The 22,426-nt window shown below is 45.2% G+C and overlaps 1 protein-coding gene across 5 annotated transcripts in view; it reads right to left on the bottom strand.

Moving 5' to 3' along the window:
- LOC117051320 (microtubule-actin cross-linking factor 1-like) overlaps positions 1–22,426 on the bottom strand; it is a 145,213-nt gene that overhangs the window by 787 nt on the left and 122,000 nt on the right. For all 5 annotated transcript variants that reach the window (XM_033157598.1, XM_033157602.1, XM_033157597.1 and 2 more), the window contains 5 exons: positions 5,635–5,801; positions 5,270–5,382; positions 3,191–3,297; positions 1,759–1,878; positions 339–434 (listed from right to left, as the gene is read on the bottom strand). In XM_033157598.1, the coding sequence (XP_033013489.1) occupies positions 339–434; positions 1,759–1,878; positions 3,191–3,297; positions 5,270–5,382; positions 5,635–5,801 (603 nt within the window). The remainder of the gene's footprint in view (positions 1–338; positions 435–1,758; positions 1,879–3,190; positions 3,298–5,269; positions 5,383–5,634; positions 5,802–22,426) is intronic.

Below are 22,426 nucleotides of genomic sequence, written 5' to 3'. Positions count from 1 at the left end.
GAGCCCCTTGGAGGAAAAGGAGATATATTAATGTAATAAATAAAATAAAGATAAAGCCTTGGGGATGCTAAGAGCCTAGGTAATTTCCTAGTGTGATAGTCTTCCCCAATAAGGGAGATGTAACAATGGCTAAGAAATTGTAAGACCAAGGAACAAACAACAAACTTTTTTTTTAACAATAAGGTTGGGACTAGGAAGGACAAAAACCAAAGAGATATATGAAGAAGGCTGGGTAGGCTGCTGAAGGATAAACACAAGCTGAACAAATGTGACTAAAGTCCAGCAAACTCTTTCTAATGTTTAAAAGAACTGCCTATTCATCCAAGAACCTGTCTCACCTCCAGAAGTTTATACAGATCCTCAATGTTTCGTTTTTCTTGCTGTTTTGCTGGGATCTCTGTTTCTTTGAAGTGTATGTACTGGTTATAAAGTGCCTGCAAGAACAGAGAGCAAAGGAGTCATCATGCCGCAAATCACTTTACTCATGGAAGTGGGGGAAATATGCAGCAGCTATTAGCCCTCACAGTGTAGGGGAAAGGTGTTCCGTCCTCACCCACAGAGTATCCCTGAAGAGTGAACTGACAGAAGGCAGAAAGAAATGGCAGGAAACTGGGAGAGATGCTCAGTGCTGCCTGGGTCTTTGTCATTAGTCTCAACAGAGATGCAAGGTGGACCCCAATCCCTGCTTAAATTTCATTTGGGGAGCCTTAGTGGACAGATCTTGCCAACATCTGGGTTCCAAAGTGATCAACAATATCTGTCTCTTCAACAGATTGGTTATCTGTTTTGCCCTGACTTGGCTCACTCACTGAGTCATCTGCAGCTAGAAACACAGAAAGCTTCCTTACAGCAAGTCAGACTATCAGTTCATCTAGTTCAGTAATCTCTACGCTGACTGGCAGTGACTCTCTAGGGTCACAAACAGGCAGTCTTTCCCAGCCCTACCTGGAGATACTGCTGGGGATTGAACTTGAGACCTTCTGCATACAAAGCAGATGTTCTAATTCATGAGCTACTCCCCCTTCTTTCCAGCCATCTGATCCACAAACACCTAGCATGCTCCTAGTTTTTGCTTTCAGATCACTGTACTCTGCAGTATGTGTACAGGGAGCCTTTTGTGAGATAACCTTATAGTGGATACATGCCACTAGGGGATTGGTGTAGAAGCAAAAACAGGTGGAGCGACAGGTATAACCTTAACCCTTTGCACAGCAGGCTGGATTCCAGCCATGCAAAAGCTAGGCACACCAACACCCCTCTGTTCTCCACCCAGACAAGGAAGAGGCATTATCATAATCCAAGGGCACATTCCAACCAGGCAGTTGAGGAAGACACACAGATAGCACATGGGGAGTCCCAAGGGCACCTGTCCTACACTAGTAACCACTGTCTACATGAGCAAGAGATTCGCAGTGTCAGTTCTGGATCATTCACCAGTGAGAACTTCTTTTCCCAGCTGTGACCTCCACACACAATAGAAATTATAAGATTGCTACAGATGACACAGGCTGCGAGGAAGAGAGAATCTCTCTGATCATTTGGGGATTAGTGGCTCTTCGCTAAGCTTATCATTGGAAGTCAGTTCAGGGATTGTATGAACCAAAGCTGAGCTATGATTTGCCCCATGCACATACCAATAAATATTCTGATTTAGATTTTGAGGAGAGGGAACAATAATCATTCAGTGGAGAGCGGAGCGGGGGGCTTACATAAGGAAGCATACAAGACATGGCTAGAGAAAATGGATCTGAAGTTTACCTTGAGCTCTACAGGGTTCTGGGGAAAAGATTTGTCAGACATCATTATCGTGTGCTGCTTAATCCAGGAGATGAGAGAATCTATATGGTTCTGGTATTCTAACCACCTTGTGTCCACTTCCTACAGAAAGAGAGGGAAAGAACAGCCTTTTATGTGGGATAAATGATGAGGAAGCAACTGCTCTAAATGAACAGTAGGCAAAATATTAAGTCAAATTGGAGAAAGGAAGAGACATGCAGATGCATGCTTTCCACTGAGTGTCTCGGAATACTGTATCAGGGTAACACCCAGCTTGCTGCCAGAGATGGTGTCCATCCAATTTGGTATGGGTCAAGGTCTCAGAGCCTGTCTACATATACAGCAGGAACGAGGTTGGAGAATGGCCCACAGCCTTAAAAAGCAGGGTTTATGCAAAGGTCAAGAAGGAATGGGGTTGCCTAGAGATGCCTCGGTGCCAGAGCCACAGAACCGGAAATTGCCCAGCAACAGGGCCATCAAGTCCCAGGTCTCCAGGAACAGCCACTCCTGTAGTTTAAAGCTTTGCAAGTCTTTGTCTGGCTTTTTGCAGTAAAAGGACAACCACTTCCCCTTTTTGTGATGCTTTATCAGAGCTACACATCCATTCAGTAATAGGATCCTGATCTGAAGGGAGAGGATTTTATGCCACCTGAAGATGGAATTTGATTCTCAGGGGGAACATCCTCTCCAAATGCTAGGTATGGCTACCTGATTGGGTTTCTATTGACTTCTTCTTCTTCTTGTTGTTGTTGTTGTTGTTGTTGTAATGGAGCACACTACCAACCTCAACTTTTGTCAATACAAGCCCACCTAGCTTCTGTGTTGTCTGCCTCTGAAGGAACCTGTGTATTTCCCATAGGGATAAAGGACAGACCCAGGTAACAGTGTTTCAACTTACATAGGAAGCAGAACAGCCACAGTCAATCTTTTTCTGCTATGCAAGGGGCCTCAGTACCTGATACCTAAACAGCAGGTACAGCCTCAGCTGTCTGCTACTTCACCCCTCACTCCAATTTAACTCTTACAGGATACAGACTGAGAGGGCTTCACCACCAAATATATGCATTTTTCTCCACCTCGTTCATTCTTTGTTTACCATCAAGCATTATAAATAATTCTGGAGAACCCAAAAGCTTGCACTCAACTTGGTGAGATTTTGGTTGGACATATAACAGTATGGTATGGATTTCTGAAGCATTCCTACCAATACTGTAGAAGCACATTGTCCAAATTTTGATTAGTCAAGGTTCCTGGGTTTTTCCAGCTAATTGCCCACCCACTCATCCAAGTCAACATATGCACATTATCCATTTCCTGAGAGCAATTTCCAAAACATTTTGGAATGGCCCAGTCCAAAAGCCATTCAAGTGCCAGGATGGTCTCATCAGAATGAAAAAGCAGCAGCAAATCTTACAGTGGCACTGATGCCTTCTCCTCCCTCTGGGACTTTGGGAAAGGCATCGTAAATTGAAGACACATAAGTTATCACAGACTTTTCATCTGGTGAGGGAACATCCACATCTAGAAAAAAAGGGGAAAGAATGAAGCAGTCAAATGGGTGAACTGAAAAGAAGAACTGAAGCATGAAAGGTAGCTTTGTGTTCCTATTCATAAAAATACATCCCAAGAGCCAAACCACATAAAGATTTTCCTGGACTGTAACACTTCAATATTCACATATGTGTATGATTAAAGGTTTCAAAGCTCTACTGTGGAGGAGAGGATACTCCTTGCACAAAGAAAACAAGCTAGCCTAGAATTCTTCTTCCCTGGCACTGTGATTTTCTGAATGAAGAGAGCCTAAATTTATTTATTTTTTAGTTTTGGCTCTGTGCTTTTTCTCTTTGATGCTGCCTTTAGTCTGCTAATTGTGCTTTAATCATTTCAATGCTTGTTTTATATTCTGTAAGCCACTTGGAGCAGCCATTTTTGAGGCAAAAAGGAGCATATACATTTTTGCATAAACCACACATGCACAAAACACACATCCTGCATACACACAGAGCAGAGCAGCTAAACACGCAACCCAAGGAAAGCAGCGGCATGCAATTCTGCTGAATGTTTAAATCAACTCTAAGAGAGAGCTTCAGATCTGACATGAATCTTAAGCAGAAGCCTTACTTGATTAATCAGTGCAAATCTATTTATTTATTCAAATCAGTAAAATAAATAGATGCCTGACAGTGTTTCTAGAGGTCCTACATAATTCAATCCTCTCTGCAAGACTTGCATTCATACTTTGTCCTCTTTCCTGTTCCTGTGCCTCCTCCACCCTGCATTTCTTACCTTCACTCCACAGTAAAATAAATTAGTCTGTGAGCTCCTCTGCAGGCAGCTACCTGTCCTTTTACTTATGCAACTCCTTAAAAGCACAACATACACAGAACAGTGGTAAACAACAACAATTGTGCCCTATCCTAATCAAGTTTCAACCATTCTGCTTGCCATGGCAAGGGTAACTGGCAAGCATGGCTCATTGGCAAGCATGATCAGCAACAGGCCTTACACCTGACAACACTGAAGTTGCAGAGGTGAGTGAGGATCACCTGGTGGGTGTGCAGCATTCCTTGCCACCTCCCTGGCTCAAATCTGGGAGGAGAGCTGGGGGTTGTTTGGCCACTGTGCAACCAAGGCAAAACCATTCTAGCAACCCCACACCTGCCCACCAACATTTCATGCTCCAGAATGGGAAAATACTCTCTTTCCTGCCAACCCTTCCATCTGATAGGGCATTGTACAGGTGAAACTTGAAAAATTAGAATGTCGTGGAAAGGTTCATTTATTTCAGTAATTCAACTTAAAAGGTGAAACTAATATATGAGATAGACTCATGACATGCAAAGCGAGATATGTCAAGCCTTTATTTGTTATAATTGTGATGATTATGGCGTACAGCTGATGAGAACCCCAAATTAACAATTTCAACTTTAGGGTTTTCATCAGTTGTACATAATCATCACAATTATAACAAATAAAGGCTTGACATATCTCACTTTGCATGTCATGAGTCTATCTCATATATTAAACAACAGTAGCTAATGAAAACAATTGCTTACATAAATGGATTTTTCCATGATATTCTAATTTTTCGAGTTTCACCTGTACTTGTATCTTGAATGCTGTTGGGTGAAAGTACCACAGGCACCTTTGCCTAGCAGCACCCAGTACAGCATACTCCCTTCCCAAGGAAAAGATGGGTGGGTGTTTGGAAGGAGATGGACAGGAGGCTGCCAACTACAAGACTGACCAGCAAAAAAATTGTAATTTCCCACCACCAGCACCCCAAACATTTTATTTATTCGTTCAGAAAAGTATCAGAATCAACTGAGCAAACATTAGGCTGGCCATGAAACCATAAGAAGCAGGTAAACATGTGGAGTTTACGCAGAGGCAGCCAGGTTGTATTTGCATTCCATAGTAAAGCATCAACAGAATGCCATGTCTACCGCTCAAAAGTCACTGCAGTTGCCCAGCTGACTTGCCCCATCATCACCTTCTGCATCCAGCAACCTGGTGACCCCAAGCCGCTCTGCAATCTCGAAGGCCTGTTCCAGATTATCTCGGCTGCTCTGAATCTGAACTCTTTCCATATCCACTAAATCTGGCCTGCAGGAGACAGGGGAAAAATGTGATTCCACATTTGCAGACTGCTGTTGTCAGAAACTTCTGCTACAGATAAACACATTTAAGTGTATTCAAAATCAGATTTCAGAATTTAAAGTAAGAAATCTCAGTATTTGGGACTCAAACTGCAGAATATGAGCATTTAGCATCTGCACATGATTTCATTTTAGCTTTAGAAGTTTTACCATTTTTCCAGTTTGCCCTTCTAGCTGGGCAGGGGAAACAGACACGTACCTGTATCTGTGAATAATAGCATTGAACATCTTTCCATCACTCCAGCAGGATGAGAAGTTGGTGCACTTCACTCCCACATAGCCCGCCGTCACCTTCTGTGTCCATAGAAGGAGCTTTTCTTTGGCGGACATGTCTCCTGACTCGCCACTGATGTAGATGTCAGAGATCTGGAAGAGAAGACCACAGCCTTGAAGCAGTCGTTTCATTTGGCAGAGCACCATGTCAGATGCAGTGAAACTACTGGGGGAAGAAGGGTTGTAGCACAGTGGTAGAGCAACTGCCTTGCCTGCAGAAGGTCCCATGTTTCAATGGCCCATGGCATCTCCAGATAGAACTAGGAAATGTCCCCAGTCTGAAACCCTGTGGAGCAGCAGCTGACGATCATTGTTGACCATACTGAGCTAGGGGGACCAAGAGTCTGACATGATGTAAGGCAGCTTCTATGGCAAAGAAGCACTTTGGCGTGAGAGTGCATGGTCAAGGCAGGGTGGCCCTGCTGCATGTCAAGGTAAGCCAGTGGCCTCAGGCAGCCAGATAACCAGTTCACCTTAGGTGCTGAGGAAGGGGCAGAAGGGAGAGAGCTGAGCTTTCTGGCTGGTTTGATTGCAGCTCATTGGTTGATCTTATCTTTGTTTTAACTGGTATAAAAGCTTTACATTTCATCTGTCTGTTAATGGATATTATTTTGTCTCATGACCTGGCTTGTTGTTCTGGCACCAGCAGAAAAGGGAGATATTTGATGAAACAGTGGAGGCTAGTGCATTAGGGTGAATGATGCACTGGCTCAATAGTCTCGATCTGTCCTTGTCCAGCCCCCACCTGCCAGTCAGTTTCCTCCTCATGGGTCTCAGGGTCACCCCTTGAAGAACTCAACAGGGAGGAAGATGGGGACAAAACTAGAATTCATTGGCTCTGGCTTCACCTACTACTGATCTCCCTGCCAATGAGCACCAGGAATTTGGAAGGGGTGGTCTCATTGAGTCAGACTGTGTTATTATTAAATGTATCTTGTTCAAAAGCTTGGCCATAGCTTCACAAGGCTAGCATGTTTCATGTATCACTTGCAGAAACTGAAAGTAGCAGCTATACTATGGCCTAAAAATGTTTATTTACCAAAGTATTTTTTAAAGCACTTTTCTCCTTGGTTGGGTGATGAGGAAGGCCAGCCTTGTGCCAGCCAGCAGTTCAGATAACATCTGTCCACCACTGAGCCACAGCCTGCCAATCAGGGCATTCCCCCTCCTCCATGATGTATGCAGATGGCTTAGCATCCCACCCATCCCCCTTCCAGATTCACAGAAGCAGAAGCAGCCACTGTACTGTGCATTTCGGTGCAATCAGACATGAGAGAGAGAGAGAGAGAGAGAGAGAGAGAGAGAGAGAGAGAAATGTGCCATTGTGCAGCTGCTGTAGTGCATATTCTTTATACAAACCAGTGTGGACACAGTGTGGATGGAGGTGCTTTAGATGTACTTAGGAAACTGAAAGAAGTGGCTAGATTCACCTAAAAGAACCAATTTTGCTTGATGTTTCCATGGCCCTTGCGGACCCCATGCTTATTTGTTTATTATTTTTTAAAGTTATTTATAGAGCCCTCTTTTCAAACTAGTTTCCAAATCAATTTACACTAACAAAACTGTAAAACAGAGCACTAGAGATACACAGCACTATTAAAAACCACTAGTATCACTAGAATACAGTGGTAAAAACAGCAGACTCAATAATAAAACACTTTCAAGAATAATTTTAAAAGGCTTGTTTTCCCTTAAAAATGGTTCAGTGTTACATCTCAATACCTGAGAGAGAGACAAGAGTTGGTCACAAACCTGGATACAGGCTTCCATAGCTTGAAGTGTGCTTGCAAATGTAATGTATGTCAACTCTGTGTAATACCTGAACTGAGCAAATCAAAGTCATGGCAGTTCCCTCACCTCTCCAGGTTCTCTAGACTGAAGCTAATCTCACTTCTATTTCACTATATTATTTAGTTAAAATATTTATAAACTACCTTTCATCACAATGATCTCAGTGGGGGGCGGGAACAAAATTCCCTTTAACACACCAGATCTATAGCTCCTGAAAACAATAAATACATCAGCCCTAATTACAGAAATGTCTACTTAATTGCAGGTACCAATCAATGATTTTCAGCTCCTAGAGCTGGTTCTAAAGCGGGAAAGAGAAGTTGGTCCAGCCATACCTTCCTTTCGAGCTGACAGGAACAACTTTATCCTCAAAATGCTTTGCAAATTTGTCATAGCAAGAGACAGAGGGTCCCATCATCCCCCTCTTTCCTGGGATAGGATCTTTACATTTTATACAAACTCAAAACAACTCTGCTGGACAGCTCCTTAAGGATGCAAAATGAGATTTTCTTGCTGCTCTCACTACCACATGGAAAGCACAGCCATGTCCTGTTCTCATTTGTATTCCATCATTTTTCCTCTGTGACTTGCAGAACTTGCACACCAGCCATCGCCCAGCCTGCTTCACTGCCTAATAGTTCCCCAGAAGACCAAAGAGCCTCACAGGCTCTACAGCACTTAGAGCAATCACATGGATGGCCCTCTCCATCTCATCTTTTCATAGTGCTATCAGGGCCTCAGCAAGACCACCAGCCATGTCTCCCAGAGCATTCAATAATTCCTCTAATTATCTAATTCTCCAGAAGTCGACCATAATAATGGTCCGGCAGGAAGGATGTGCTGCCACCAAGTCAAGCCAAGCCTCACCTGCTCTGACCATGGCAAAAGAATTATTGAACAACCCTTCTTAATGGCGGATCACTCCACACCTGCTCTATAGCAGACCACAGATCAAGCGCACACACTACCAAATGCAATAGAGCAGTAATGTATTAAGGCTCACCCATGAAGCCCTGAAGCAAGGTAACCCTGGTGTGAATGTTTAAGTCCCTCAGAAGAATCATCACTGGTTCTTCAACCCTGAAACTACCTCTGCTGGCTCAGATAAAGCTGGATAGATGAGACACCAGCAACACCCACTCTGTCTCTCTGTCCCAATGTCAGGCATGAGCCCTCAAATCCAGCCTCTGGCTGACCCCCTGGTTTCATGATATGCCTGGTATGTTAACCAGGGTTAAGTGTTACCTATGTACTACGCCTGCACCACAATCATTTAAGAGCAGGGGACTGATATTTTGCTGCCAGTCCCATTGGACGCAGCCAATTCCCCCTTAGAAATTCCTAAGCCAGGATGCCACTAATTCTCAATGCTTCTAACTCTCCTTCAGCAACGAAAGCAGCTAAGTGGGGCAGGCAGGAAAAGGGATCTGAAGCAAGCAGCAAAAAGGCGATTTTCATTTGGTTCTCTGCTAGCTAAACCTATGAGGTCTGCTTAATTCACAACATTTGAGGGCCAAAAGAGGATTGCTGGCAACACAATGCAGTGGGTGGAAGAGGGAATTTCCTTCAGAGCAGAAAGGGAGCAGTTTAGAGAGAGAGCATGAAATGCTCCCTGGGCCTTTGCCCCATATGCTGCAAGGCTTCCATCAGACCCTACCGGTCCCCAGATCCATATTCTTTTTCTTTCTGGGTGCCAAGCCCCATCTTAATCGATGCAGGCGGCTGGAAGAACACTCAGAGGAACGGTGACGGCACAGTGACCCAGTTTCCAATAAAAGGGAGAGAGTGAGAGGGGGGTGGGCTGCCGAATGCTTTTTGCACTTGATGGAACGTGCACACCTTCAGGCACGAGACGAGCGCTGGGAAAGAGGGTGGGGCTCAGCTCTTTCCACGGCGAGCTGGATTGCCACTCCTTAATCAAAGGAACACTTTGTAAGCAGGCAAGAGCTGGCTGAGAGAAGGATCCCAATTTCACAAGATCAACACATCTGTGGGAATGAAATACGTGCCATAATTTAGAATGGTGAGGGCCCTCCCACCACCACTAGTGCAATCTACAGGAGGGCTTGAGGAAGGGAAACAAATCCAGGACATTTAGCATCTACTAGAAAATTGTCCTTTTTCAAGGGCACACAAATTTTGGCTGGGCCTTTAGTAACCAGCCAGCAGTTACCTCCACCTCTACCTATGCCTCCATCCCAGGGAGGGCCAACGTCTCACTTTGGATGTAGGAAAGCAGTGAGAATTCTCCAAGGACTTTCAAAGTCCAGGAGGTCAGAGATGAGCCCCCAACCCTCCACTTTACACTGGGGTCAGCACTTACCAGACCAACAGGTACGGTCATCACAGGCAATTCAGTGAGTGCACTTGTGGAACCCTTGCAATCACTGTGAAAGTGATAGCACATGAGTGACCAGCCACTGTGTCTGCAAGGAAATGAAGGAGCAAGACCCAGTTCTTGCAGGAGAACCAGGCTCAGACCTGCGGCTTCCTTGCTCCACAGGGGCAGCAGTTACCCCGTTTTCACAGTCCTTTCTTCATGGTCTCTTGGCCATTTTGGGCTTTTGCAGCACACAAGGGACCTGTGGGGCCGCAGAATGCATGCAATCACGAGATCTCCTCTGTGTACATGTCAAGTGCCTCTTTTAACCTGAAGGGGAAGGTCAAAACACCACCACCACCACTCAGGATTTCTAAGTAAGCAAAACCCATTCAGCACCACATCCCAAAATGACTGGCAGCAACCCAATATCATGTCCCAATTTGTGGCAGTCCAGAGAAAGGTGGAAGAAGAGACACACAGAGACATATTGGGGGGAGGTAAAAAATATATTCCTGGATCACCACAGCTTACAGCTAGTTCATACACTGCCTTCACCAACATGCTGCCCTCCAGATGTTTTGGACCACAACTCCCACCGAAGATTATGGTGGCTGGGGCGGATGAGAACTGTAGTTCCAGATATCAGGAGGACACCAGCTTGGAGGAAAGTGTTCTGTTGCATGGTGGGAAGCTCCTCAACCAGCCCAGCTCACTCCAGAAGGCACAGTAGTAGGACAGCTCACCACTGGATCTTCCTGGACAGGAAGCAGTATAGCCGAGCCTTGCTTGAGCAACAAAGCCTTGGTCTGCTCATGCATCCTTGATCGTGCTTTGGTCCTCCTAACTCCTAGCTTGCCTGTCAGTCCTGCCTCGCTCACTGGTCCTTACCACTGGCAGGGCTCATGACTCACCTCAAACCAACACCCACAGCCTAGCCCTGAGCATGGGGCAGTTTGGGAACATAAAATGAGAGAATTGTCACATTCTATTCAGTTCTTTAAAACTCTGGCCAAGGGGCCAAATATGCCCTGTCAAGCCTCTCTCTCTACCTGGACTGCAGGACTGTCTCTGTCCCCAGCAACACCCTCTGCCCCCAAGACCATGTCCCTCACCAGCCCTGCTTTGTACCCTTTTTAAAGTGTTTTTTTCCTATCTGGAATGTGACTTTGAACTCTGGTAATGCCTCTTTGCTTGCCTAGAAGCAAGACAGAGAGGGTGTGTGTGTCAACACTAGCCGAAACATTCGTTGCTCTGTCCTTATTTGCCACTGGCCCCAGAAGGTTGCCCAGAAGCAAATGTGGACCCAGGTCCCTCCCCCACCCCAGAGGAAACACCTGCAATGCCCTATTTCCACACCTGATCAGCTACAGTGGCATCTTGCCTTGGAAACAAGAGACCAGGAAGATGGCTGGAAATACAGGCCTCTCTCCCCCTGCTCCACACAGCCAAAGGAAGGCGGCTTCGCCATTTGTATTCTGTGCATCAGCTTCCTCCCTCCGCCTCTCTCTCTCTCTCTCTCTCCAGCCACAGGCATGCTTATCACATAGAAAAGCCCGTCTTTGTCAGCTGCTGCCTCAGAGATGGCTCTGTGGGGCTTTTGCTATCCTCAGACATAAGTCTTTCCTCAGAAAGCCTCCCCTCCGCACCCCCCTCAAAAGTCTGCCACAGGCCTGAAGGAAAATCAGAGGTCACATGACCATGACACTTACACTGGGGAGACCCCAAATTTCAGATGTCTACACTGTGAAACAGCTACTCAAGTGATTCAGAAGCAAGTTGGAATGGTTGAACCTTCACTCCCCACTAAAACTAGAGATACCAGTAACACCAGATTCTGTCACCTGCTTTAGAAGACTAGATGAATCCTCGGGCATGCAAAGTGCACAAGTATAGGCTAGGCAACGAAAAACAAATAAAGTCCAAAGGAACCTTCTGTATTACAGCATCATCATTCCACCGTATATTCAGGATCTTAACCGGGGTTAAGCATTACATCTTCTGCACTTGGTCTTTCTTGCTATAGCAATAGCCTTTCCCAATTTCCACTGAATACGAGTACTACAGTATCCAACTGCCTTATTTCACAAGCCTTACCTAGCTTCAGGGAGCCTCATTCTCCCAAAGAACAAGGCTTCGGAATGTATTCTTTTTTAAAAATAATAATTTTGACAGGTAGCTGTATTTTGGTTCATGTATTGTTTTGGGAAGTGTGAATTGGGTAGATTTGCTTTAAAATCCTAACAAAACTGATTTTTCTCCCCTATCCCTATTCTGGACTATAGCTCCCATCAGTCCCAGCCGGGCAGTACCAGGTTGGCGAAGGCCTATGAAGCCTCATTTCACCAAAGACCATGGTGAAGCATTTGTGACTGAATTAAGTGACACTCATCTGATCACCCCTTCTAGGCACCACTGTTGAGCTAAAATAAAATTAGACAGACATAAAATGTTGCTGAGCCCTAGGATATTTCCACAATGTTTTGGAATAACAGCAACCTCAGCCAGATAGCAGATATAATATACAGAGGCAGCATCTGGTTAACCTGGCTTGACATTCACCGTCAGCTCCCTTCGCCAACCCTCCTCCAGCCCCCCAGCCTTTTCATGCCAATTCAGATTGGAGTATCATGATAATTTAATGGCTGCCCTCGCGCCTCTCTAACAAGCTTCAAAGACATCTTCCAGAATGGTGCTGCTTACTGAGGGGCGGGGCACCTCCTCAGCAGAAGAGTCTGCCCTTGGAATTATTCAAGAAAGGAAGGAAGGAAGACTTAAAAGGAATTGATGGTGAGAAAAGAACTGAGAAAACACATTTGGCAGTTTGCAAATGCTAAATTAAAAAAATAAAAATAAAACCTTGTGTGGGGGAAAGATTATAAAGGTATTTAGTAAGAGAATCATGCTCTTCCCCTAGGAAGGCAAAAAAGCTGCCACGCCCAGGGAATCAATAGAATGTCCCCATCTCAGCACAGCAAAATATGAACCAAACACACCTTAAAACTAGGACTCCAGACCTCCAGATGGGAGGAGGGAGCCTACAATGGTCTACAACTAGATCTTATCTTCTAAGCTTTCTCTACAAAAAAACCCCCACACAAAACACCATTATCTGCTGTGAGGGTTTTCCACAAGACAGGGGTGAAACTAGCCTTTATTTCACCCGGGTCAAAGACTCCCCTACACACATTTGCACCCATTTCCAGCTTGTTATTAAAAAAGTGCACCTAGACATTCCGTGGTTGCGCCCATAACCTAGGTTTAAGGTGCCATTTAGCTCCTGGCTTTCATATCTCAGTTTCTAACACTGCCCATACATGCATATGCGTGCGTGTGCGCGCGCGCGCACACACACACACACAGACAGAGAGAGAGAGAGACTTAATGGCGTCCCTCCAGAGGCTTCACCTGGGGCAAGAAACCTGGCTCCCCTCCCCCCACCTCCCAGTAGCTACGGCCCTGCACAAGACTAGCACAGAAGCCAATACTGAAATGTGTGGAGAAAAACGATAAAAAATGTGTTTCAATTACAGTACAGTGGTACCTCGGGTTAAGAACTTAATTCGTTCTGGAGGTCCATTCTTAACCTGAAACTGTTCTTAACCTGAGGTACCACTTTAGTTAATGGGGCCTCCCGCTGCTGCCGTGCCGCCACCGCACGATTTCTGTTCTCATCCTGAAGCAAAGTTCTTAACCCGAGGTACTATTTCTGGGTTAGTGGAGTCTGTAACCTGGAGCGTCTGTAACCTGAGGTACCACTGTACCTTAAAAAATATAACCTAACTTAATCCACACACACCATTAAAACTGAGTCACATCCATCTAGCAAAAACTTTGGTTAACAGATCCTATTCTATGCGGGAGAGAACTCTGAGGACAATGCTGCTCCCAGGCTTTGGAACTTCCAAGACTGGCTGCCTCCTTGTCATTCTGCTGACTGGAGAATACTTTTTATTCTGGCAGGCTTTGGGTAACTGAATGTTTTTAAGGAAAGGGCTCCATAATAGCATGCTGCACTTTCTTTTTTCCTATCAGCATAGGTTGCGGTTTTTTAAAACATTTTTAAAATTCCAACAATAGTTTATATACTTTTAAACTATAACTTTTATATGTTCTGAGTTAAGTGTGTTTCATTTGTGTTTGTTTTAATTTTTGTGAGCAGCCTTGAGTTCCAGCTCTGGCGAAAAGGTGGGTTGTTGTTGTTGTTGTTGTTGTTGTTGTTGTTGTTGTTGTTGTTGTTGTTGTTGTTGTTTTCATACTGCCCTTCATCTGAGGATTACAGGGCAGTTTACAATACAAAAACACAAAACATAGTAACAATAAAAATCAACACCCACACAGTTTAAAAGGCTATTGGTTCCTTAATTAGCGAAGGCCTGGGAGAAGAGGAATGTTTTTGCCTGGTGCCTAAAGATATGTAACAACAGGAGAGCATTCTACAAGTGGGGAACCACTTCCAAAAAATAAAAAAGCGCCTGTTCTTGTGTTGCCACCCTCCAGACCTCTTGTGAAGGAGGCACATGAAGATGAGCCTCAGCTGATTATCACAGGGTCTGGGTAATCATCATCATCATCCTCAGATTGGAGAACAGCATTTAACCCTAATGTTAAACTCTGTAAATGGCACACAGCACAATCCTATACATGCCTACACAGATGTAAGTTCTACTGAGTTGAATGAAGCTGAGTTTTAGGCACATGGCTGTAGGTTTACATTCACAAAAGGTACCATATTTTATTTATTATCATCAAATCCTATCTGGATCCAGGAATCTGCCAATTCCTCAAAGATACTGTACTAGGAAATCCTCTGGATCATAGTATTTCCCCATAATCATCCACTGGCTGCTTGTGGCAGGCACTGTAGTCCTGTGTGACACCCTCCCACTACCTGAACTCTAAAATGATTATTACTATTTTGGACCTTAACATTCAAACAGCATCAGGAAGAAAAACTATTTTGTCCAATAGCCTACCAACCCTTGTTTTCCAGAGGTTTTGAGCATTTTGTTTTCAGCGGCATGAACTTGCTTAGTATTCTTGCATGTGTTTTCTACTGATCTCTTAATTATCTGCAATAACACTTTTCTAACTTTTTTTTCAATGTAGGATACAGCACTGTACCACCAAATACTGCAGCATGCAGAGATATTGCAATATGGCATAGTACTAAACATGTTTTAGTGATAATTAAAATAATTTGTGGTGTGGAAAGCATATAGCAGGATGTATACAGTAAATAAGTGCAAGATCTCCCAACAGCGTGGAAAAGTCCATTGAAATTGCTGTTGTAGCTCCACATGTAATAGCAACAGTTGGGTAGCATTACGAGGCACCCACCTGGAAGCAGAGGAGCTGAGATGCACAACACTGAAGTGGTTTCTATATTAACAGCTGCTAAACTATCAGCGCAAACTATCTGAAGGTGTATGTGGCTCCCTCTCTGTTTGATTGGTTTTACAGGATCTGCAATGCTGCAATTATGTTGAAACTAAAATGCCCAAGCATGCAAAGGCAGGACAACCACAAAACAAACTGATACCAAGATGGCTACTGCTTTGAAACTTTGTGGAATGAAAAGTGTTAGAACAACACAGCCTGTGACTATTTTAGGCGTGTCTGATACGTGCACAACCACGCACACGTGCATTGTGTCAAACCCAGAAGTGACCTGAAAATGTCACAAAAAGGGGTGGAATAGGGCAAAGCGGGGACAGAACTGGGAGGGCTTGTGGCTGCCCTGCTGGCGCACATGGGGGTCCAGAATGTAACCCCAATGCAAATCAGTTGTTGCCAAAGTACTGTGTTATTTGATCTGAATAAATTTAGACTATGGCAGGGTTACCGTAGCTAACCTGGTATCCTCCAAATGTTATTGCAATCAAGTGGTATGTAATATTTGAGGTTCCCGCACTGCAAGGGATTCGTCTAAATGACCCTCAGGGTCCTTTCCAACTCTACAATTATGTGATTCGATGGTATGTAAATGTTGTTAAATAAATAAATAAATAGTTGCTGGAATACAACTCCCACAATCCCTGACCACTGGTAATGGCGGTAAGTGCTGATGGGAACTATAGTCCAACATCTTGCACACATCACCTTCCTCAAATGATCCATGCAGATCAGCTTAGGAGGGAGGCTTCTTGCCACCTCCCCACTCATAAAATGATCAATCTGATGGCCAGTCTGCATCCCCATCAAGATGCTGGGTCGAAAGATGTGTCCCTCTGCAAACTCCAGGGCTGCATCTACTTTGATTTTTCTTTCTTTTTGCCACCTCCCAAACTGGTGGGGTATTGGGGGACCAGAAACATTTGCACACATAGGGGTCTGTGCTGTGTGTGTACCAGGGGTTAGTGACACCCAGCTTCCTGCTGGTAGCCAAGTCCGCATGGGCTACCCTGGGGCACTATGTTGGTTGGGCTTTTAGCCTTGCACAACTCCTTCCCTTGCAAAAGAAACTGCTTGCTGACAGTAAAATCCTGACTGCTTTGTAAAGCTGTAGAACCAACAGGTTCTTGGCCATCTCCAGTAAACAGCTGTTCTCCATCTACTTTATGGCTGCTTTTGTAAGCACTTGGAAACTGCTATTTTGTTTCCCACTTAAACCTCTCTCTGCTAAAATAAATGTTTCTTCACATGTGAGAGGTAATTTTTACAGTACTTGGATGAAGTGCTCCATTTAAGAAGCTTTTGTTATTGAATTATATATGAGGGGCATATGTATTGTATTGGGGCCTGCCCTGTGACCTTTGGGTGAAAGGATATAAATGCTAAATACATCCAGTTCCCTGTGCTTCTTCTCCCTTGCCAAAAATGCTCCACAACCCTTCTGTCGTCTGTACTGCTCTTCCGAGAATGCCTTCCAGCTCGCTTGCAAGGAGAGGAATGAACAGACGAGAACCCCACCACCACCCTACACATCATGTTGAGCTCCTGAAAAAAGAGTCCAGTCCCATCCCATGCTGAAGTCTCACCACAGGAGCAGTGGTGGGAAAGGTACAACACACATCCCCAAGTTATGCACCAAAATGTTGTTGGGCAATATTTGAAAAATTGCTCACCTCTGAATTGATTCCTAATAGCAAAATGCAAATCAATGACATACAAAGTAACAGAAAGAAGTGTGATTTGAGCATGTACAGATTGCCCACTCCTCCCACAGAATAACTACAACATGTCCAAAGTCTGTTTTGGGGGCCTAATGCGGCCCCCATGGCAGTTTATTTCCTGGGGTAAAATGCAAAAACCTCAACAACTTCAATCCTAAAAAAAGGTCAACAACTTTGGTTGGCCCTTTGGTTGGCCCTCATGGCCCTTCACTTCATCAAATCTGTCCCTCTTTGAAAAAAAGTTTGGACACCACTGCTGTAAACGATCAAGAATTATAAAGGGAAAGGGTTTCCCAATTCCATGCAGGGTGGAGATGGATGGGAGTTCAATGGGGCTTGATATCTAGTGCTTCTCATTTTAAGAGAACTCCTGAGGTAAATTCTGGTGACCAAAGAGGCTTGAGAACTGCCAGCTCCATCTGTCCCCCATCACACTGCATTAGTCGACAGCCCCCGCCCTACAATAATTGCTTTTAACATTAAAATTCCACAGAGATATCTAATAAGAGATATATGACCCGGTTTCTTCTTCTATAATGACATCATCGTTGAAAAGTCGATGCCAAATTGCTTGGGCATTTTATGCCAGATCTTGGTGCAGTTTTAGGGCTTGCCTGCCCCCTAACCCATCTCCCCCCAGGCCCTGACACAATGCCTTGAAATCAACATCCCTTCCCTCTCCCCAGGTGCACACCATTATAAATTAGCAGCTACTGTGCAGAGTAGAGTTTTGACAGCTAAAAGACATGTTAACAAATGAAACAGGGGGCGTGTTTCCTGGTGGAAGCCCATGTACATGTGCACACACCCACACCTCAAAGAGGAAACCTGGACCAAGGATGACAGTAGAACAATGTAAGTAGTCTTTCTGCCTACATAAAAAGCAATTACTGCTTGAAGCACAACCCAAAATCCTTGACCTTTGTCTGCATCGCAGAAGGGCTCCAATGCCAAACCAGGCAAGTTCAGTTCCCGCCCGGTCTTACCATTTTTAGTTTGTTTACAAAACAGAAATGCACCAAAAGGGTCTATCAGCAAAACAGCAACTCTTGCCTGATTTAAATAAGTTTGCATGCTCATCCTGGACTTAGCCCCATAATGTGTAAGGTAGTAGCAGAGGCAGGAGCACTACTGAGTACATGCAGAGTTCATTTCCCTCCTCACCAAGTTAAACTATGTTGCATATGGGCTGAGGAAAGAGGACACAAAGTGTGTTCTTCAAATAGGCTTGAGAAACTCAGTATCATTCTGGAAACCCACAAAGCATCAGAGAGAGATAACAAACAGGCACCCAAGTAGAGGAGCCAAAGGCAGTGCTGGGAATATTCTTTTATACATTACAATAAAGGTACAAATCTACAAGCCCTGGGAGAGGCAGGGGGATTACTCTAAGACAGAGTCTCTTTTCCCACACAAGGTCTGAACTCTGGGACTAAACAAAAGAGACAAAAGAGCTCCCCTGCACATGTATGGAGTGCATTTTCCTTAACACTTACTGGTTTCCCTCAACACTTATCACCTACAACCAATTCTAGGCAGCTGGGAATTGGAACAGCTTTGCAACTTAGTCCACGACTTCCTTTATTAACCTACATTTTTAAAATTCTGCATCACTGATGGCCAGAGCAGTGGGTGGGATGGTAGATCTCTTCCAATATACAAAGGCTGCCCGGTCTGCTCACTTGGAAGCAATTTTTACAAACCCCAGGCAAAGCAGCCTGTTTACAAGCCTTGAAGTAGGGGGAGGGGCTCCGAAGACCAGGGGGTGTGGCTTCCAGGAAAACTCAAGTCCCAGGACTTTTCCCATCAGGAAGTACCACCATGTAAGACTGCTGCTCCTGGCACACATAACCCTCCCAGATCCCAAAGAAGAAAAAATAAACCCACACTGACCCCTCTTTCAGCTGGGCTAATCTTCTCCTTTGCAGTCACCTGCCATTTAGGGCCTTCTCCTCTCAGAGAGGAAGTGGGGCCACCTCCACAGAGCAACAGAGAGGTCCTCTCAGTCCCTGGCATCTTGATTTGCTGGTGGTGGGTTGAGTCGCTCCCATATCCTGAGGAGCGCAGAAAGGTGCTGGAGGTTGACCCACTGAAGGAAGTCTTGCTTTGGGAGGGAGGCAATTTCACCCAGGTGTTGTCCCCTCCCTTGTCAACAGGTGGTTCTTGCAAAAATAGTGTCTTCTGAGGCTTCTCTGTGCTGTCAGTCTCCACCTGATCCACCAAAGGTGATGGGGTGGACAGCTCCGAGATCGTGCCCTTCTCCATAGTCCAAGAAGGAGCCCATGTGGCACTTGATAAACTTTCGTTCCCTTCCTCACTGTTCCAGGTCCCATGAGACTCTTCCACCACAGTTGCTGGAGTTTCCAACTTTGGTTGCTCCCAAGACCTGCACACCACCACAGTGCCTGTGTCACTCGCTGTGGGTCCTTTACCCAAAGTCTCCCTTTGCAAAGGCACCAGAATGGCTCGGCTGTTGCCAGATCCCAGCCTCTGAAAGGCAACCAGCTGACTCGCCACCTTCTCACGGTTTTGCTCTGCTGGGTTGTCGAACAGGCGGGCAATGACGGTGGTGCCCTCCTCCAGAAAGTCCCCTGGGCTCCCGCAGACAGAGGAGGCATTTTCTGTCACTAGGTCAGCTTTCTCAAGCTTCCCTTGGAACCTCTCCCTCACCTGCACAACATGCCCTTGCTCCAGCCCCTCTGCATCCAAAGTGGGGCAAGCCTCCCCATATGGGGCAAGGCTTCGATGTAAGCCCTCGGCAAGGTCTTCTCCGTCCTCCTCTCGCAGGGAAGAGGCTCTGAACTTCACCGCCGCTGCCTCCCCTTCCTTCTCTTCAGAAATCTCAGTCCCTACAGAAGGTCCCTCTGCCACCAGATCAGCGCTTTCTGGCACCATCCTCTTTTTCCCCTTCTTCTTCCGTTTGAAGCGGGCTTTCCTTCTGGGGGAGAAGGGAGCATTCCCTGCCTCCCCAGCTTGATCTTTCGGCTCTTTAACACAACCCAGAGTATTCCCCATCTCCCTGGTGCGCAAGACACCAGTGACAATGCAGCTAAGCTGGCACCAGGCTCCTGGATAAATCCTGACCGCCGATTCATCAGATTAGATGCACATTTTTTTAAAAAAAAATCCACTACTGCAGGCACACACATACATACACGCACACAGACCAAGATTCTCCCTTTCTAGCTGCTGCCGTTTTCAGACAGCCATCTTACAAGGCTGGGAGCTGGAGGAAGACACATTCGAAGCATCTCACTGCAGTTCAGAAATCACTTGACCTAAAAGCAGACGGAGCCCCGATTGGCTGCAGCTTCCTCTCTCCAAATATGAGGTAATGGGAGTGCTACCCTCCGTAAGGCAAACAGAAAGCGGAGAGCCAGACAGAGGCTGGGAGGTGGCAGCAGGAGGGAGCGAGCGGGGGGGGGGGGAGAGAAGCTGGTGAGGGGTGTGGCACGAAGACAGATAGATGGAAATCAGGGAGCAAAGTTTTTTTAAAAAAAAGAAAGAAAGCAGAAAAAAGCAAAGCAGCAGCAACAACAAAGATGTTGAGCTGAAAGAAGGTAGCATTTAAACAAGGAGGGTTGAGAGACATAAAAAGAAAAATCCCAGGAGGAGACAAACACACTGTGCATACTAAGAGAATGCCCAGAGCTGCTGCTGCGTTCGATACAGAAAAGAGAAATCTGGGCAGTAACAACCAAGGGATTTGTTGAGATAAACCTTACGAAAGCTGGAAAGAGGTGTTTGGTGGGTGGGGGGACTCTCCAGCTCAGTTACACCTATAATATTTGATATCCAGGCATTTGAAACTTGCATCTGTCCCTGAAAATCATCATGGTAAACATGATTTTACAATCTCCCTCGATCGTGAATATGAAGCTAAGGTTTTTGGGATGTCCAGAAGTCAAGGAGGGATGCTGACTGTTTAACAAGCAGGTGTCCCTGGATAATCAAAGCAGCATCCATTGCACCAGGTTTCGACAACCTGGTGCCCTCCATATATTCTGGACTACAACGCCCATTAGCCCCAGTCAGGACAGCCATTTCGGCTTCACCTACTGAGTAAATACATCCCATCCCCAAAATGCACATCCCCTGCAGAACTATGCTTTATTATTTTGGCACATGCTAAACACCTTCCTACCTCCCTATTTTCCCCAAGCATTCTCTGATGACTGATAATGGTTGATGCATTTGCTTGATCACTGTGGGTATTAGAAAGAGTATTATTGTATTTTACTATTGCTGCTGCTGCTGTTGTTGTTGTTAGTTTTCTTTACTCTGCTACGACATTCTCAAATATTAAGCAGCATATAAATGTTTTAAATAAATAAAATAAGTACACTAAGACTACGGGGGAATGCTTTCTGGGACAGAATGTAGAATTCCAGCACCTATCACTTTAGAAATTTACCACTTGTGAGAGTTAAGTGGTAAATTAAATATGAGGAAGGAGGCCTCATATCAGTCTCTGCCCTAGTTTTGAAAGTCTACAGATGTCCCCCCACTTGCGCAGTGGTTACATTCAATTGATATCAAAAATACTGGATCCAAAAATATCTGCAACTAGAATTAAAGCTCTGGGGCCATCTGGAGGTTGGAGGATGCATGGGAAAGTGGCAGCAGCGGCTGCGCAACAGAGCGCAACAGCTGTTAGGTAGGGAGGCTGAGCAGCCTAAGCAAAGTCCCGCTGCGCCTCCAGTTTCTTTGGGGCTTCCTCAGCCCTCACTGATGTCCTCTTCGGGCTCTGGGGAGGGTCTCATCGCAAGCCTTGAGGAATCTCCAGCTCTCTCCCACCATTTCCAACTTTAATTAAATCATTTATTTATTACCCAGCATCACACATATACATAGTCGTGAACTAGTTGATTGCATATAAGTGGGGGGAAACCTATAGGTCTGTCCAGAGTGCTTCCACACTAAGTGATGTGCAGAATTGCCATGTGTCAATCATTCATTTTTTTTTTTATGGACCATCCACACTATGCCACCATCCTAGTGATTGTCATCCTGCATTTTCTTTCTGGTTCTTCTGTCATTTCTTAGTGTGCTACCAGGTAGGTGCTTAATTTATCAACAGGTCATTTGAGATATAGCAAATGGTCTGCAGACAACAGAGCATTAATTTATCAAATCTCCAGTAAATCTACCGGTAGGTTAAATGGGACCGGGGGGGGGGGGCTCAGATATGGGCTGGCATTTGATACAACAACATTGTGCTGGGTATAAGTGGCATGCATGAGGAACACCCATTCAACAAAAAGCGCCCATCTGGAAGCACCCTCAGGCTACAGAAAATCCATAGTAAGTTTCTAGAACAGAAGCACAAGCTAGACATAAGCAAAATACCCTGGTGATCTTCTTCTGTCTTTTTTAAAGGGTGGGATTTTGATGTGGGCAGTGACTTAAAGGAGACATGAATCTACCACAGCTCAGCACATTCACCTCCAGCACATTCAACTCCCACCAGCCACAGGAACTGCAGTCTAAAG

Source organism: Lacerta agilis, chromosome 8, assembly GCF_009819535.1.
Source record: "Lacerta agilis isolate rLacAgi1 chromosome 8, rLacAgi1.pri, whole genome shotgun sequence".
Taxonomy (NCBI): Eukaryota; Metazoa; Chordata; class Lepidosauria; order Squamata; family Lacertidae; genus Lacerta; species Lacerta agilis.
Note: the sequence above shows the minus strand (reverse complement) of the source record. Positions and strands in the feature narration are given on the sequence as shown.